This window comes from Chaetodon auriga, chromosome 9 (genome assembly GCF_051107435.1).
Source record: "Chaetodon auriga isolate fChaAug3 chromosome 9, fChaAug3.hap1, whole genome shotgun sequence".
NCBI lineage: Eukaryota > Metazoa > Chordata > Actinopteri > Chaetodontiformes > Chaetodontidae > Chaetodon > Chaetodon auriga.
In genome coordinates, this window is record NC_135082.1 from 22,136,606 (window position 1) to 22,153,125 (window position 16,520).

Here is a 16,520-nt window from a genome sequence, read left to right on the forward strand (position 1 = left end):
TTTTGCTTTATTTAGACAGTGGAGCGTGGCCGTGCTCGGATATTCTGGCTCCCTTTAAAGAGCAGATAGCTCTCTGATAAAATAATCCAACTGGAATTTTGCAGCCTCTCCTCTCCAGCTGTTAGGTTTGTCACAAGCTCTTACCTCACTCACGGAGTCAGAAGAAAGAAATCTGATGGGAATTATGCCTAATCAAAAGTCAGCAAGGGTACATGTAATGTGAGGCTCAAAGCGAAATTACATTTGCTGCTTCTTGTGGCTGCTGTCTGCTAGACTGCTGCAGGCGAATACCACCAACACCACCAGCCACCGTGACTCGAGGTGTGTTCGTTTAACGATGTCCACACCAGATGGGGGAGAAGACGTGACTCACTCGTAGCTCAAAAGGCTAAGAGTAATACAACTGTGAAGGTAAAGCAAAAACATGTGGTCCAGAAAACGAGCCACATGATATTTCTGACCAGCTGCAGGTGACGCCATAACAGGAGGCGGTGAATGTGAAAAATGTCAGGACTTCGGTTATGTGTAAGAGTGTACACACAAATGCAGCTGTGTGTGGAGTTTACTGCTGGCCTGAGCCATGACACCATGTCTACATGCACACCAAATTCACACAGCAGCACACGTGGCAAAGGGGGAAGTTTCAAATGTGTATCGCAGGCAGCTGTGGAGCGGGGAAGCCCCTCGCGTTGACTCGAAGTCACCTTTTGAATGGCCCTCTTCCACTCTGAACAGCCGTGTTTCTCTCTTCTCACCTCAGCTTTTTAGAAAGTCAGGCAAAATGTGTCTTTGATAACATTCGAGACAGATGTACCAATGTGCTGAAGCATGAATAATGTTCAAATCGCAGCAGCTACTTTAATAGTTTGATATGGGATTTAGACTTGTGTGTGGGGGGGGGGTAATGCACCAAATTTTGCTCCACAGTGCAGAAAGACACATGCTGTTAGAAGCTGCCTGATGTCTTGCCATAATAACCATGACATATTAAACTGAACCAATTATACCATTTCAATAGCTAAACTGATTCATTTCTCAATTGGCAAATCTCTCTATGACACTATACCTGGCATGGGTCGTACTGCTGCAAGTTCCTCGTCTTAAATCACTAAATATAACTGTGCCAGTTGCATGTATAACAAGGAAAAGGTAAAGTGCGGCATGCAGGTCCAGCTTCACTCGTTATTCCAAATTCAAACTGACAACACGGAGTCACTAATGCGAGAAGCTACTGACACATTTGTCGTGTCGACAGGGCGGATCACAACTTCACTCCGGCCACCTCTTGCCACGCAGGAGACAAATGTTCCCCAGGAGATAAAGGAAATGGAAACATATTCGGTGCTTCTAAATAAGGATGAGGAGAGGAGCCGACAGCGCGGGGACACAATATCTGGACTTTGGGGGGGGTGGACAAATGCTCCGCAGATTAAAAGAACAAGCCATGGTCGGCTGATTATTTAACGCTGCTTGTGAGGGATCAGAGGAGAAGTGAGGGGAGAAGGAGGTGACACAGGAGGCAGAAAGATGCCTTACGTTCGCTTTATTTAAACTCACACCTCAGTCTTTCATGTGCAAACCAGAAGTCACACATATATTGTGTGAGGGTGGACGTTAACAGTTACACCCTTTCCTCTCCTTACCACCACCCACCCACCCCCTCCATCTACCTCCCTCACCTCCCCTCAGCCTGCCTCTCTCCTCCCTCTCTGTTTACCTCCTGTTCTTCCATCTGCCCATCTTGCTTTCTATCTTCCATCCCTCAGAAATTTCTCTCTCAATCTCATCCGCACTCCATCACCCCCCACTACGCATTCCCACATCTCTGTCTTTTTCCATCTCTGCCTTGCTCACCATACATCTCCACACCCCCCACCTCCCACCCCGTCTCTCTCTGTGTAGTCACTGCAGCGTGTCTAATGGTTCAGCTCCTTCTCAGCAGATCCACCAAGCGGAGGCCAGGCGAGCAGCAGCCCCGACTAACGCCTCCCAACCGCTGGACTTATCAGGACTGACAGCTGGCTCGACCTAGAGCTATCACTGACAAACACACACACACTCATACACATAAAATTACAAAGACGCACATATGCACATGTGCAAACATACAAGCTTGTGCATAGAGAAATTAATTTTACACAAGCAGGTGCATGCAAAACAAATGCACTGACATGGTACAGGTTCAAGTATGCATGGTGCAAAACAAACACAGCTGCAAGTGCAAACACACACACACACACACACACACACACACAGGCACACAAATGCATGACAAGAAATGAGGATGTATGCACACACAGAGCTGCAGATGCACACTTACACTACAGCTCTAAATGTAGCTCCAAAGAAAGAGTGGCCATCGTGCTCACTGTGAACGTGCAGATGCAGGCGCACACAGAGACAGTAAATTGGATTTATCGACACTGACAGTGAGGTACAGAACAATGTGGATGCCACTACAGAGAAGAGAGCAGATACTGGAGAAACGAGGAATCTAATCTGCTGGAGAAGGAGACGCGTACCGTATGAGGAACGTAATAAAGGGAGCAGAGGGAGGAAGAGTGACGGGGTGGAATAGATACAGTGGGACCAGCACAGAAACAAAAGGGATGAATGGAGGAACAGGTTGTCAGAGAAGAAGAATGAGGAAAAGGAGGGAGAATAAAGGAAAGATGAGGTGAGAGGAAGATAGGAAGAGGAAAGCGGTAAAAAAGCTAATTAGCAGGATGGCAAGGGAGTGGAGGATGAGGAGGAGGGGGATAAAGGGAGAGGAATCATTAATCTTACAGGATGATTTTTAGGTTAGAGATGACAAAGCAGTCACCTCCCTCAGCAGAGAAGAGGAGAAATCCCTTTTAAAAACGTCTAATATCAACCATAGCTGTGTGTCATTTATATAAAGTCTTCTACAATTTTTACTTCATCATAACAACATCATTTACCGCGGAACACTTTAGGGCTGCCAATATTTTTATTATCAAATAATCTCATCACCGTCTCACCAGCAGTCCAAACCCCAAAGAGATTCAATTTACTGTCACATAGGACCAAGAAAAGCAGCAGATGGTCACATCTGAGAAGCTGGAACAAGTTAATTTTACCAACGTGTTGCTCCTGTGGCTTCGGGGTTGGGATGCCGACCACGAACTGCAACGCCGCCAGTTCGGGTCTGATCGGAGCTCATTGCCGTGTGCCACTCAATCTCTCCACTGTCGACTGTAATAAAGGCCTCAGGAGGCAGAGTGGTCGTCCACTAGTCAGAGGGTCGGCGGTTCGATTCCTGGAGTCCCCTACAGTCTGCATGTCGAAATGTCTTTGGACAAGATATTGAACCAGAGGCCTTGTGTGGTGGCTTCTGCCACCACTGTATGAATGTATGTCCAATGGGTGAGTGCCGGCTTGTGTTGTAGAGAGCTTTGAGTGGTCGGTAAGACTTGAAAAGCATTATATAAATGCAGTCCATTTACTATATGAGTGCATTTTTCTATTGATCGATTAATTGACTTAGCACTCAAAAAAAAGAAAAAAAGAAACGCTCCAACATAAAACTGGTCGGTAAGAAGATTTATCTGGTCCTATTTTGCCTTGATGTAAAATACTTCATCTTGTGTAGATTTTGCTTTTTGCAGTGTGCCATACATAATATATATGAGCCTTAAAGCCAAAGAAAAAAGTAATTTATTCTAAAGAAAAATGTGTTCTTCTCTAAATGCACAGTTGAGAAAATGTTCAAATAAGTAAAGAGGTGCCATGGTTCAGCGGAAAATGTTGAATTTGGTGGAGAAATTACAGCATATCATTTTAAATAAAACCTAAATACTCCCATGTAAACAACAGGAAAAGTGAAAATGTGTGATGAGTTATGGTTTTTCCACATATATATATATATATATATATATATATATATATATATATATATATATATATATATATATATATATATATATATATATACACACACAGAAATGAGTCCTTTAGAATTAAACAATAGCTTCTTTTTAGCAATAAGTTGCAGCAGCATTCAACAACCACTGTGATAAAATCCCTCGTTAAAGAAGCAGAAATATGCATCTGTCTGCCAATAATCAATAATTAATAGTCCCCCTGTCGCACATACTGTACACACACAAACAAAAAACAAACACCAGCCACACACAAACAAGCCTTCATACTGTAAGTACACACATGCACAGAGTCATCCCACCCCCTTATTTATCTTGGCACAGTTGTCTCTGCAAAACCTAAACACAGTGCGGAGCCAAGCTGGAAGCGCAGCCGCTACGATCACAGAAACCCGCGCGTTTTTACACACATAGACACTGGCACACTACACACACACACGCACTACACACAGGAAGCACTTGATATGGGGCCCAAAATGCATCACAAACCTTGCATCACCTTCCTCTCTGTGTGTCCACTGCTCCACTTTGTTCCAAATGCCGGGTGGAGGGGGGGTGGGGCATGCAGCAGATAATGGGCCAATTGTAAGCGATTATAGCATGTGCCGGCCAATCAGCACAGCCTGGCACTGGACAGCGGCCAATGGCAATATGTTCACCGCGGCTGGGGGGAGGGTGCTTTCGATCACTCAGGAAAAGAAATGTGGCCGTGGAGCGGGTGTGCGGGGATTCACTGGACTGTAACCTGGATTTTAAATATCTAAAAAGACTAGAAATTCAACAATACGTGTTCTACTTTGGTCGCTTTTTAAATAAGGTCATGATTAGTGGAATGAAATGTTGTGATATATAAAAAAAATGCTCTTCCTGTCATAGCTTTTATACTTTATTTCAGGTGATGTCTTAAAATATCTAATGGTGTTGCTTTTTCATTTGTAAATTATAACTTTTAAAAAAAAAACATCTCTTTCCATGCAACTTCCCATACACATGAGATTTTATTGACTTGATGAATGGATATTTTGATGTGTATCATTAGATCTGTGGACTACACCAAGACTCCAACTGACGGTTATTCAATTGATAGTTGATTAGTCGATTCATTTATCTAAAAAATGTTTATGAAACATAAAAAAATAATGACAAATGCTGATCACTATTTCTTAGAGCCCAGGATGACATTTTCAGTCGCTTATTTTTATGTATTCTTTATTCATCGATGACTAACCAATTATTGTTGTTGTTATCATTACTTATCAAAATTGTTGTTGATTCCTTTTCTGTCACAAAAAAGCTAATCACTTCACCCTCACACTCCCTGCTTATGTTGCCTATTCTGTCTGGTATTGGCCTCTGGTCTCTATCTTCAAACCTGATCCTATATTTCCTCGGTGTGGGATCAATAAAGTCTTATCAAACAGATTTGCTGTTTGAGATAACAGGAATCTTATTTCTATGTAAATGTAGGGAGTGATTGATACGGCTCAAACTCACCTCTGCTTGAGGTGGATGCTCAAATACAGCAGACCTAAGGACAACAAGCACACACTGCTTACTGCAGTGTTTGATTTAATTACAGAAACATTTTACAGCAGATTTTGGTGCCACATTGCTTATGGATAGAAATGAGTGGGCAGGTAAAACTGTATAACTTTCTCGTCTTATGAACCGATGTGGACGACAGGTCCTTGGAGTGGTCAGGGACAAATGAAATTTGAACCTTGGCAAGTTGAAATGTGCTCATGAAGAGGATGTGATGTGAAGGAGAGCTGCAAAACAGTGACTAAATGCATCTTGTGTTGATATTTTTTGTCGGTAACAACATATAGCATGCTGCATTTCACCTTGAATCAACAAAAAAGTTCAGTTTGATGCCACTTCAATAAAGAATTGCATCTGAAACATCTAAAAAGCGCCTCGCACACCGTCAGTACTGACACCGTGTCACCAGGTGGCGGTAGTGAGCACCAAGGCCATTCTGAACGGATAGAAAAAAACACAAACAACCACAAGAAAACCACAAAACCAAGATGGCGGTGCAAGAGACAGCATCTCAACTCTCCATGGCTCTCAAAGTCCAAGAATATCCCACCCTGAAGGTAAACAAAAATTGAAACTGGCACATAGTAATTGTCTAACAACTCTGACGTGTCCAAAACAGACGATGTGTTTGAGGCTTTTTGAAAAATGGTGATTATTAGTTAATTTGATAGCGAGACTAGCGCACTTGACAGGGAGGGTAACGTTAGCTGTGCTAGCTTAGCCAGGTAGCACCGTCCACTAACTACCTGTGTTTGAGCAGCTATAGCAAAGATCAGGCAGTCCGATGAGTAGTAATAGGTGATGGCTAGTTGGCCGGCCGTCTATTGCCGTAACGAGTTCTTATTGTTGACGCCAAAAGTGTCGAGGGCCTCCGAGCTGCTAGCTTAAGTTAAACCCTGTTGGTTTTTTCTACTAAGTGATCTTTTGACATTACTTATGACATGTCAGTTAATGCTACATACGCAGGTTAGCTAACGTGGCATTAAATTTAACGTTCGCTCGTTGTGTGACATCACAGTCAGTGTGCGTCTATGTGTGTGTGCACGTTAAGGAATTTAACGGTCACGCTTACCTGGGCATTTAACCGTTTGGCAGTCAAAGTTTGGTAAATTTTGATATAAACGATACAGATAAACGTGTAGTAAGCAGCGTGGTTGCTCATCCCTTCAACAACCAAGCACGGCGTCAGAGAAATGGCTGGCAGGCATGAGTGGCCTGCTAGCTAGTTTGCTGTGGTAAAACCAGTATTAGCCATCTTTGTCGGCGCAAAAGATGAGCAGCCTACCAGATACGTAACGTCGAGCATGCAAATTGTAGCTGGCTGGAAGATGGCTCGGCTGAAATCAGTGGGGGAGAGCCCGTAGCGCTACGCTGTCAGACAGACAATCAGTCCTGCGAGTTAGCGCAGTGTCATCAGATTGCTGCTGCTGCTGCCTCTCTGCACTTCAAAATGGCCAGCGAGAGAAATCACAGCCTGCCGCCGCACACACGTACAGTTCCTCCATTCCACATAACGTTACTGCGACACCACCGCTAAAAGACGAGCTGAAACAAGTCCGGGCTGCTTCCTGTGTTCAGCCGTCTCACACAGCAAGCAAGCGTCGTCATATAAAGCACGTTTGTGAGCAGCAATGCACTGACAGCTTTCGCGTGGTAAGTAATGGTATGATGCTGCCATGATGGATATAACGTGGCGTTTTGCATTGTTGGCGATGTTAAGATCTGTCTGTCTTCAGAAAGCATGGCTGTGGTTTGGGGATATGTCTGTCTTTGCTTGGATGCTGCAGTAAGGATGGTGGGCACCATTTTAAGACAGGGCTGATGGTTATAATTGGCATCAAATGGGAGTCTACAGCTGGGGGAGAGCAGTGTTGATTACATTTTGAGCTATATTGAGTAGAATTATAATATCATAATGTCTCTTGACACAGAGACTGAGGAATACCAACACAGCACAGGATGTGTTGAATGTTATGTCCTTGGGGATATTTTTGGACATTTTTCAGTCAGATCAGTGTAGGGGTTACCACAGGCATTCTTAAAGGAAATGCTAACCCTGACATTTATATTACTTCTGTGGGTATATGCTGTTGCTTTGTAACTATGACCAAAATCTCATGTTGGCCAGTGGTTTATAGTTATTAACAGGAATGAAAATAAAAGCCCATTAGAGTCAAATGACATTGTAATGCTGCATACATCAGATCATGTTTCTCTATTCAAGGCAGGTCAAAATTATTCAGACTTGCTAAAATTACCTAAGGCATTATAATGATTATAGTAATTCAAATTATCATTACTGAGTAATGTACACTGTTTGGGGTGGGCTTGAAGATGTCTCTTGCTGTGAGCCACCTCCCAACAAATCATGAAAGAAAACCCTCACACAGTGTCATCCTGGCCGTCGTAATAGACGTCTGAAATGTGTTCATGATATGTTCAGCTGTCCAGGAAATCATGGATTTACAGACAAGAGTGATACCATATTTGTGATCTAGTAACCAGTTAAGTTCAGAAAGAGGCTGTTTCTACAAAATATTTATTATTGTTTATTACATTTGAAGCAAAAACAACAAAAAATGAGCCAAATTTGTTACTTGCAACTCAGTTTTTAATGTTTAAACTATAATCATCTCGGTGTATGAGTGTTTTCAGCCTGCACCCCCTGTTTCAACTATCTGGTAAAAGCAAAAAACATCTAAAGCAATATCATAAGGTAAATTTCCTGGAAATTTATTGGAGAAAGTGTTTACAGATAAAATATCCAGGTTTGAATGGCTGTTGTAGTTGATCCAGTGAATTAGATACCTGCAAAGTCGAAGCACTTCATCACATTGTGCTCATTGATTTACAACATTTCTTGTCATTTTAAACATAGCTACTTCAGTAGAGACTATATCAAGTGACATAATCTCAATGGTTCTAAGATCTATAGTGTTATATTGCTCAGTCTTGTTTGCATAAAGTGGGAATTCAATGTGTATTTGATTAACTGATTTCTCGACATGTCGACTGTAATCATCAGCATGTACTGTATCTGGCTACTGACACCTTCGTTTTATGACCCCTTATTAATTTGCTGATCTTTAGCAAACTTACTATAAATCAAACGCTGATCGGTAAAATGTGTCAGAGGCAAACTGTGACCATGATGTAGCCCCCAGAATGGAAAAAAAAAAAAAAATGCTGCAGGCTGACGTAAATGCCTTTTCCATCTTCTCTCTCTCATACAGTGGCCATACTCATTCCTGAGCAGAATAAGGCCCCTGTTTCCTTCAGCAGGACATTAATGAATATTTACTAGCACATACAAAACTGTTCTGTGGCACAATTTAAATATCTGAATCCCAGGGTCTCACTCTGGACTTGAATTTGGCAAAATTAGAGCTGGATTCTAATAATAACAATGATAATTCCAGCAGAGCCACTATATTCTTTACTCTGTTATGTTTTGTGGCAGGTTTGCATAATTTCCCTCTCCACTGTTAGTGGTCTGTGAAATTAATTTGTCTTTAACTTAACAGAAAACGAGCCTCAATGGATCAAAGCTCTCCTCTTGTTTTTAGTGCAGTATCAAAGAGAAGGAATCACAACGGTCAAACTGGTGCTCAGGTATCTGCAAAGCCATCTTGTAGTACAAGGGGGGAGAGCACTGTACTGTTAAGTTTGATTATAGATTTGGTTCTTGCTGAATACAGATCTCATAGTTTCAGGGTGCTCTGTGATAACGATGTGGTTTCTGAATGTTCCTATGTGTGTATTCAGTATACTGTATGTGCCACAACCACTGAAGTCTATGAACTGTAGCTTCCTGTTCTAAAAAGAACAAGCATAGATCATTGCATATTTAGTAGGTTTCACAGCACAAATGGTGAAACATGCGATAAGCTTCTTTATAATATCCAGTAGTTTTGGTGCAAATCTATAAAACGCTGTGTAAAAACAAGGTTCAGGTTGGTTCAGTACACATTACAGATGCAGTAGACATTCTTACCAACAGAATACTGTCTGAAAGTCAGTGGAGCAATCATCAAATATTCTGTAAATAACAGTGGCGAGAAAGCCAGCATTGTTGCAGTGTGAAACAGTGGGCTCCAGTCATCCGCCTCTCCCTTTAATTTGTTTCCGTTGAGAAGTTCTTGGACTCAGGCTGCAGAAATGTCATGAAATGAGGCTGCTGGAGGACGGTTCACAGGGCATCATAGAGCACACTGCTGACAGTGGTAATCTCATCCCAGCTGCTGGTGACAAAGACACACTAACTGCACGGGACAAAGATATTATTTAATGTATTGGAAAGTGATTTTTGTCATCGTAATGAGTAGAAATTAACAGTATTTGGATAAACTGTTTATTCCTAATTTGTATGTGATTGTTTGTGTTTGCTCTAGTAAGAACAGGAAATCTATGCAAACAACTTTGCTTGCTTTAAAGTAATCCAAACACGCAACACTTTGTACAATATTCAGTGCAGATCAACGTTCCAAACAACCTTTTACCTTTTGTAAAATACAAACCTTTATTAGCTAGAAGTTATGTTCACATGCTGCTGTACAGAGCTGTGTGCTTGCTCTTTACCACAGATAAACCTGAACGCCTGATACACTGAGATAAGTGTCCCGTGGTTTTGTCGTCGCAGGTCCCCTACGAGACTCTGAATAAACGTTTCAGGGCGGCTCAGAAGAACATTGACCGGGAGACAAGTCACGTGACGATGGTTGTTGCAGAGCTGGAGAAGACGCTGAGCAGCTTCCCGGTGGTCGACTCCGTGGTGTCACTGCTGGATGGCGTGGTGGAGAAGCTCAGTGCCCTGAAGAGGAAGGTGAGGGATACAGATGTACACATACACACACTTTCACACAGCAATGTCCTCTCAAACTTTCGAGAAGCATTTTTATTCACTGTACAGTAAATGTCAAGATATTTCTATGCACGTGTACATGCATAGAAACATCTACTGTATGTACAAACACACACAATTGCTGGTGAGTCTATTTCCTTTTTGTACAAGGATTGGAATTACATACATCAGGAGGGTTGTCTGCACACCAAAGCAGAAAGATTTTAGCAGTGTTTTTAGATACTCATGTCACAGTGAATAAAGAATTATAAAGAAAACCCAGAACACTTAATCTCTTCCTCACGTTTCTCTTTTAGTTTAATTATGGTTGACAAACAAGAACATGGTTCATTACCGCCATTTTCTGTTCAGTGTGGTTTGATGATAGGTACTTTTGACTAACACAGCCAATTACCCTCTGTGCATAATCACACTTATTTTGCCATTAGAGGTGTTGAAATTATTGTATCTTGCCATTTCTGTTTTCAAAATAGTGATTGTAGAGATAATCAGATGCAACATAAAGTTGGCTTCACACAGCGGTTAAGTGCAACTATGCCAGCTATGTTTATGGAGGGCTTATTGCAACAATCATGTCTGTGTTTGTAGGCGCTGTTTTGACTGTTGATACTACATTTCAAGGCCAGTGATTTCAGCTGTAACCACTTTGGAGGTCATTTTCAAAATCTGGCATTAGTGTGCGTAAGGCTAAGACATCCCCATCTTACAAGTCAACCCAGTTAGAAGCTCCTGAGTGAGACAGAGACGCACTTTGTCTTTGAGAAGAGATAAATGCTATAAATTTGGGAAAACTTTACACTCACCCAGCTCTTCACAACTAAAAATCCAGTCACTGGTATTGGCACTTTTACTTGCACCACCAGCTGTATCTCATCTACAAACAAGATCTCCCCTCAGGAAGAGGCCACATTACTTCCCCCTGTTGAGAAAAGCACCTTTTTGTGGCTGTGGTTTCTTTCTAATGGCATAACTGTGGCCTTGGTGGATCGTGTTTGTCAGTGGTGGAATGCTGCCTGGCTGGTTCCTCTATCAAGCCTTTCCAAAACAGCAGAAAACAAGTGATCAAAACACACTTCTGCAGCTCTTTTGTCCTCCGTGCCAACACGCTGTCCAGCAGGAACTTTGTGACATATAAACCCTGCATTCATTGGGTCGAAGGCTGGGTCATACTCGACACAACAACCCCCCCAGTTATGTTGAGCCAAAACTGGTCCGACAGGTGTAGAGAAAAGCAGTCCAGAAGTCAAGAATCAAACATGAAAATGAGAGTTTAGCATAATGCTACAAAACGGTGAATTAACCGCAGAGTTCATGTTGAAGTAAATCTAAAATGGCAGCATGCATGGAACAGTGCACATAGGAATGCAATTATCTGCTGTACAATATGACTCCACATCAGTGTTTCCTTACTGCTATGTCACTTCATTTTCTCATATAAATGTAATGTGCAACAATGGGAATGCATTTCAGTGTGTCTGATCCCTCACCCAACTTTCCTCCATCACATAATCCACAGAACAGGAAGCAGCTGTTCAGCCTGGCCTGCCCTCAGCAATGGTCACGCTTTGAAAAGTCTTGTGGTCTTGTTTCAGATTGTGAAAACTTGAGCTCCTTCGTTTAGGAAATCCAGCAATTTTGATGCATTATAAGAATGGGTATTGAATGCCCGTCAGTTTGAGCTTACATTTCTGTTTTGCGTGATGCATATTCAGCTTTCTGCGAACACCTTGATGTGTGTTTGACCTGTAGGCTGCCGAGTCCATCCAAGCAGAAGACGAGAGTGCCAAGCTGTGTAAGCGTCGCATCGAGCATTTAAAGGAGCACAGCAGCGACCAGCCGGCCTCAGTCAACCTGTGGAAGAAGAAACGCATGGACCGCATGATGGTGGAGCATCTGCTGCGCTGCGGCTACTACAACACAGCTGTTAAACTGGCCAGACAGAGCGGTATAGAGGTAACTGTCAGTTCTTTACCAGTGCTGTCCGTTTTTTTCTGATGTATGTCTTTTCTATTAATGCATCCACTCTCCTGTATTTGAAGGATCTGGTCAACATTGAGATGTTCCTCACAGCTAAGGAGGTGGAGGAGTCTCTGGAGAGGCAGGAGACGGCCACTTGCTTAGCCTGGTGCCATGACAATAAATCCCGTCTCCGCAAGATGAAGGTAGTTCATTTACACGTGTCAAATTCCACCTCACCAATCCAAGAAGTAGACTCTGAAGCCATGTCTGTGACAAACAGAAATTTACTTCATAGGTTTAAGTCAAATATATAAAGGAGAAGTATGTGGACAAATGCTTGTTGGTTCTGCATGTTATGTATTGTACAAACAAGAATCTGCAGTGTAACGCTGTGTACACAGTAACAGACCTGTTAAGATTTAATTACTCCTCCTGGGTGTTTTGCCCTACTGGCAAGTTAAAGTGTTAATCCTAACATGATCCTATTAAACCAGAAAGTACTCAGTAGAGCACAGACCTCTGCCAAAGGCACGATAATCTTCCTCGTTACTTTGAGAGTCAACCTCGTACTGCATACATGGCTGAATAGTCACGCTTAGTCAAAGTTCGGGTTGCTGGCACTATGGAAAATGTCTTTGATTTTCTTTGTCATGAAAGAATTTGTGATTTTCGGTTTGGTTTAGTTCCAAAGCTCAGTGACGCATACAGGTCAACTGTAGTTCCAACTGCGTGAAGGGCAGAATAGAAACAGTGAAGATTTTGCAGCACTTGTGGTTTAAACTTCCTGACATCTTCTGTTTCTTTGGCAGAGTTGTCTTGAGTTCAGTCTGAGAATCCAGGAGTTCATTGAGCTCATCAGACAAAACAAACGCATGGATGCAGTCAGGTAATACACACACACACACACACACACACACACACGCTTATAAACATATGTAATGATGATATTTCAGCTGTTTTGTCTTAACTCCCATCCACTAACTTCAACTTTTTCCTGATTTTAACTATTGTTCAAGCCACCTAAACAAACACATCATCCACTGATCTTGTGTCTGTCTCTGTGTGTGTCAGACATGCAAGGAAGCACTTCAGCCAAGCAGAAGGTGGACAGTTGGATGAGGTTCGGCAGGTCATGGGCATGCTGGCCTTCCCATCAGATACACATATCTCCCCATACAAGGTAAAAACCTCTTTCCCAGGCTAAGTATGTACATGTATGGAAGTTTATTTGGTCAGACCCTTTTCACAGACATTCAACCAAGTCATATTATAGTACACTCATCTGGGTTTCCAGTATTTTCATAGTAATTTTATTAAATTATTATTACGAGAAAACACACTGAAAGACAATTAGAATAGAAGTGCTAGAGCAACAGTCTGGCCACTAGAGGGCTGTGTTCTCTTCTAAGAAAATAAACTCAGTTACCTGTTGGGCTTCTTGTAAAATTGTCCTAGTGTAGCAGCTTTCAGTAGCAGTGTTGTTATTTTTACATTTGAACTTCCACTGAAAAATCCTCTAAGAGACAAATACAAAGGAGATCAATGTGTGACAACATTTATCCATCTTTTTGTGACAGAAGCCTCACTTAGAATCTCTGTCCTCTGCCAACGTGTTTGCATAGCTGCACTTTTATAGCCACATTGTCAAGTTCTTTCAATGCAAAGTTGAAATCAGTTATCAGTTCATCTTTGGAAACAAATAGAGAAAACTGCCCTCACTTTGGGGCAAAGTCTGTATTGGAATAAACATGACATGTGGAGGAGAGTCTGCACCTTGTTGTCTGTCTGTTCTCAGAGGAAGAAGTGACTGAGCCTGCAGTCTGAGTTTGAATGGCTGTAAAACTCTCTCTGCTGTCTCTTCTTCTTACTGTTCCATCAGGATCTTTTGGATCCAGCCCGCTGGAAGATGCTGATCCAGCAGTTCCGATATGACAACTACAGACTGCACCAGCTGGGAAACAACTCTGTCTTCACTATCACCCTGCAGGCTGGTCTGTCTGCCATCAAGACACCGTATCCTACCTTACTTCATTTCCAATAATGAGCTGCATCAGCCCTTTGGATTTAATCTCCACAGCCAAACAAAATGACATGTAATAAAAACAAGATGAAGGGAGTTTTGCTGTATCTGGGGTATGTGTGTGTGGCTGGGTAGTTTAATGTTTAATACGGGGTATTGATCACTGCAGTGCTGCCTAATAATAAACTTTAAGTGTGTTGATTGACCCACAATAACGTCATGCACTGAGTCATTTTGGTCCTTAACCTCCATGTCCACTCCAGTCAGTGCTACAAGGAAGATGGTACCTCAAAGAACCCAGACTGCCCAGTGTGCAGTAAATCTCTCAACAAGTTGGCCCAACCACTACCCATGGCCCACTGTGCCAACTCCAGACTAGTCTGTAAGATCTCCGGAGAGGTCATGAATGAAAACAACCCTCCAATGATGCTTCCTAATGGATATGTCTACGGCTACAACGTGAGTACACGCCAAAGCTGAACTGCTGCCAAGAGCACTTTGAAATGCCGTACGGAAGCAAGAAAAGGTCGCATAAAGCTGTAATGTTTGTCTTTCTGTCTGATATATTATCCTCTGCTCATTGTCTCTTCCAGTCGCTTCTGTCCATCCGCCAAGATGACAAAGTGGTGTGTCCCAGAACCAAAGAAGTCTTCAACTTCTCTCAGGCTGAGAAGGTCTACATCATGTGATCACTCAGATCAACCCGTCTGAGAATTAACGTGATAGTATACGGCCTATCATTCATCACCTGTGACCTGGCCTCCTCAGAGAGCCACCCGTGGAGCTGTGATCCAGTGCCCCTCTCATCCCCCCCGAGACACACCCAGTATTTCCCACAACACCCCCGCCCCCCTCCCCATTCATGATCAACTCAAGTTTGCCCGTTCCCTCCCCGCCCCCCCTCCCTTTTTATCATACAGAAACTGGACTCCTCTCCTTTCAGACTGTTTTAGATGTGGCTAGATAACAAGTGTGTGTGATCTGATCCATTCAAGCACATGGACTATCAACATTGTCATTATTTTACAGGCCCTCACTCTGGTGGTTAGGGCCACAGGAAAGGGCCGGGAGGGGGGGTGAAAAACTGCTAGGTAGATATTTGATTTTACTACAAATAAAAACTTGTTGAGGTTACTTTGACTTTTTCCTCTCACTAGTGGTGTTCCTTTGTTACTTCAACATGCAGAAAGATTGTGTTAACTTGCTCCATTAACCATGAACACACAAGATTTGGCCTTTTTTTTTTTTTTTTTTCCTTCCAAAACGGCTGGCTTCCTGGTCACATGGTAGCATCTCATTCTGTGATGCATGCTGTTGACACCCTTTGTCTTCTAGCCATCTGGTGGATTGTTGGGGGGTGGGGAGGGTAATGTCTTAAATGCCTCCTTAAACTGCCTACCTTTCTGCATTTCATGCCCCCTTAGCTGTGAAACCACAGTCTGATTTTTGCCACAGTGGGCTCCTTTTCAGATGTAAATATTAGATAGGACCTGATCATCCTCATGTATTATAAAGTCAGTGGTTTTGGGGACAAGTAACGACAACGAAGATTAACCTTCTACGAAGATTGCTGTGTGTGAACTGAACAAGTCCTTTCTTGGGTGCTTTAAACCGGATGAAGCCCACAGTATCCTCAAGTTAACTGGTTGCCTAGTACAGCTTCTCATTTCTGAGGAAGAAGTTAGTTCAACGGACTTGGTAATATTTATTATGGTGTATTTACTACCATAATGAAAGTTACGCAATATTCAAACTAGATGACCATCTCTGATGTTTTTTTTGGATTATTATTAAACAAACTGTCTTCCTTTTTGTGTGTGAGGTTTGCCATTTTCAGTTCTCCTCAGCTGATTTTTTTCTTCTTCACCTACCTGAGACTACATTTCACTTAACTTATATTTAGTTCATTTAATACTGCCCATAATAGTTTAATTGCATAACTGTTTTTCCAACAATGAACAAGTGCTGACATTTGTCTCAGTCTTGTACTCTGTTTGTTAAAGCTGCTTGCAGCACCAACACTGCAGGGTTTGCATAGTATAAAAGGACACTAACTTTCAGCATTTCATGTAGGTCCATACACATCCCAGCATTTATTTGAAAGCTGCATTAAGAAGCAGGATCAAGACCTCAATGAGATGGTCGGTTTTAACAATCTTGCCTTTCTTGCAAACTCCTGAGCTCATCTGTAGACATGAACTCGTGCTCTGTGACTGAAAACTTGATGTAGACGTTG

General features: G+C 42.4%; 2 protein-coding genes across 3 annotated transcripts in view; one reads left to right on the forward strand and one right to left on the reverse strand.

Annotated features, from left to right (window-relative positions):
* The window catches only part of LOC143325639 (C-terminal-binding protein 1), a 28,105-nt gene extending 23,670 nt beyond the window's left edge, over positions 1-4,435 (reverse strand). Inside the window, exon 1 of the mRNA XM_076738854.1 lies at positions 4,392-4,435. Coding sequence (XP_076594969.1) covers positions 4,392-4,398 — 7 coding nt within the window. The 5' untranslated portion in view covers positions 4,399-4,435. The remainder of the gene's footprint in view (positions 1-4,391) is intronic.
* Positions 4,436-5,910: 1,475 nt separating this feature from the next.
* maea (macrophage erythroblast attacher, E3 ubiquitin ligase) lies at positions 5,911-15,551 on the forward strand. Of its 2 annotated transcripts, none has more exons than XM_076739498.1 (9): positions 5,911-6,001; positions 10,084-10,266; positions 12,055-12,258; positions 12,345-12,467; positions 13,074-13,150; positions 13,336-13,444; positions 14,144-14,277; positions 14,548-14,743; positions 14,878-15,551. In XM_076739498.1, exons 1-9 carry the CDS (start codon positions 5,933-5,935, stop codon positions 14,971-14,973), a joined length of 1,191 nt encoding a protein of 396 aa, XP_076595613.1. In that variant the 5' UTR covers positions 5,911-5,932; the 3' UTR covers positions 14,974-15,551. The 2 variants fall into 2 exon arrangements, with proteins under 2 accessions (XP_076595613.1, XP_076595612.1); XM_076739497.1 differs by lacking the exon at positions 5,911-6,001 and adding an exon at positions 6,963-7,097.
* Positions 15,552-16,520: the final 969 nt, after the last annotated feature.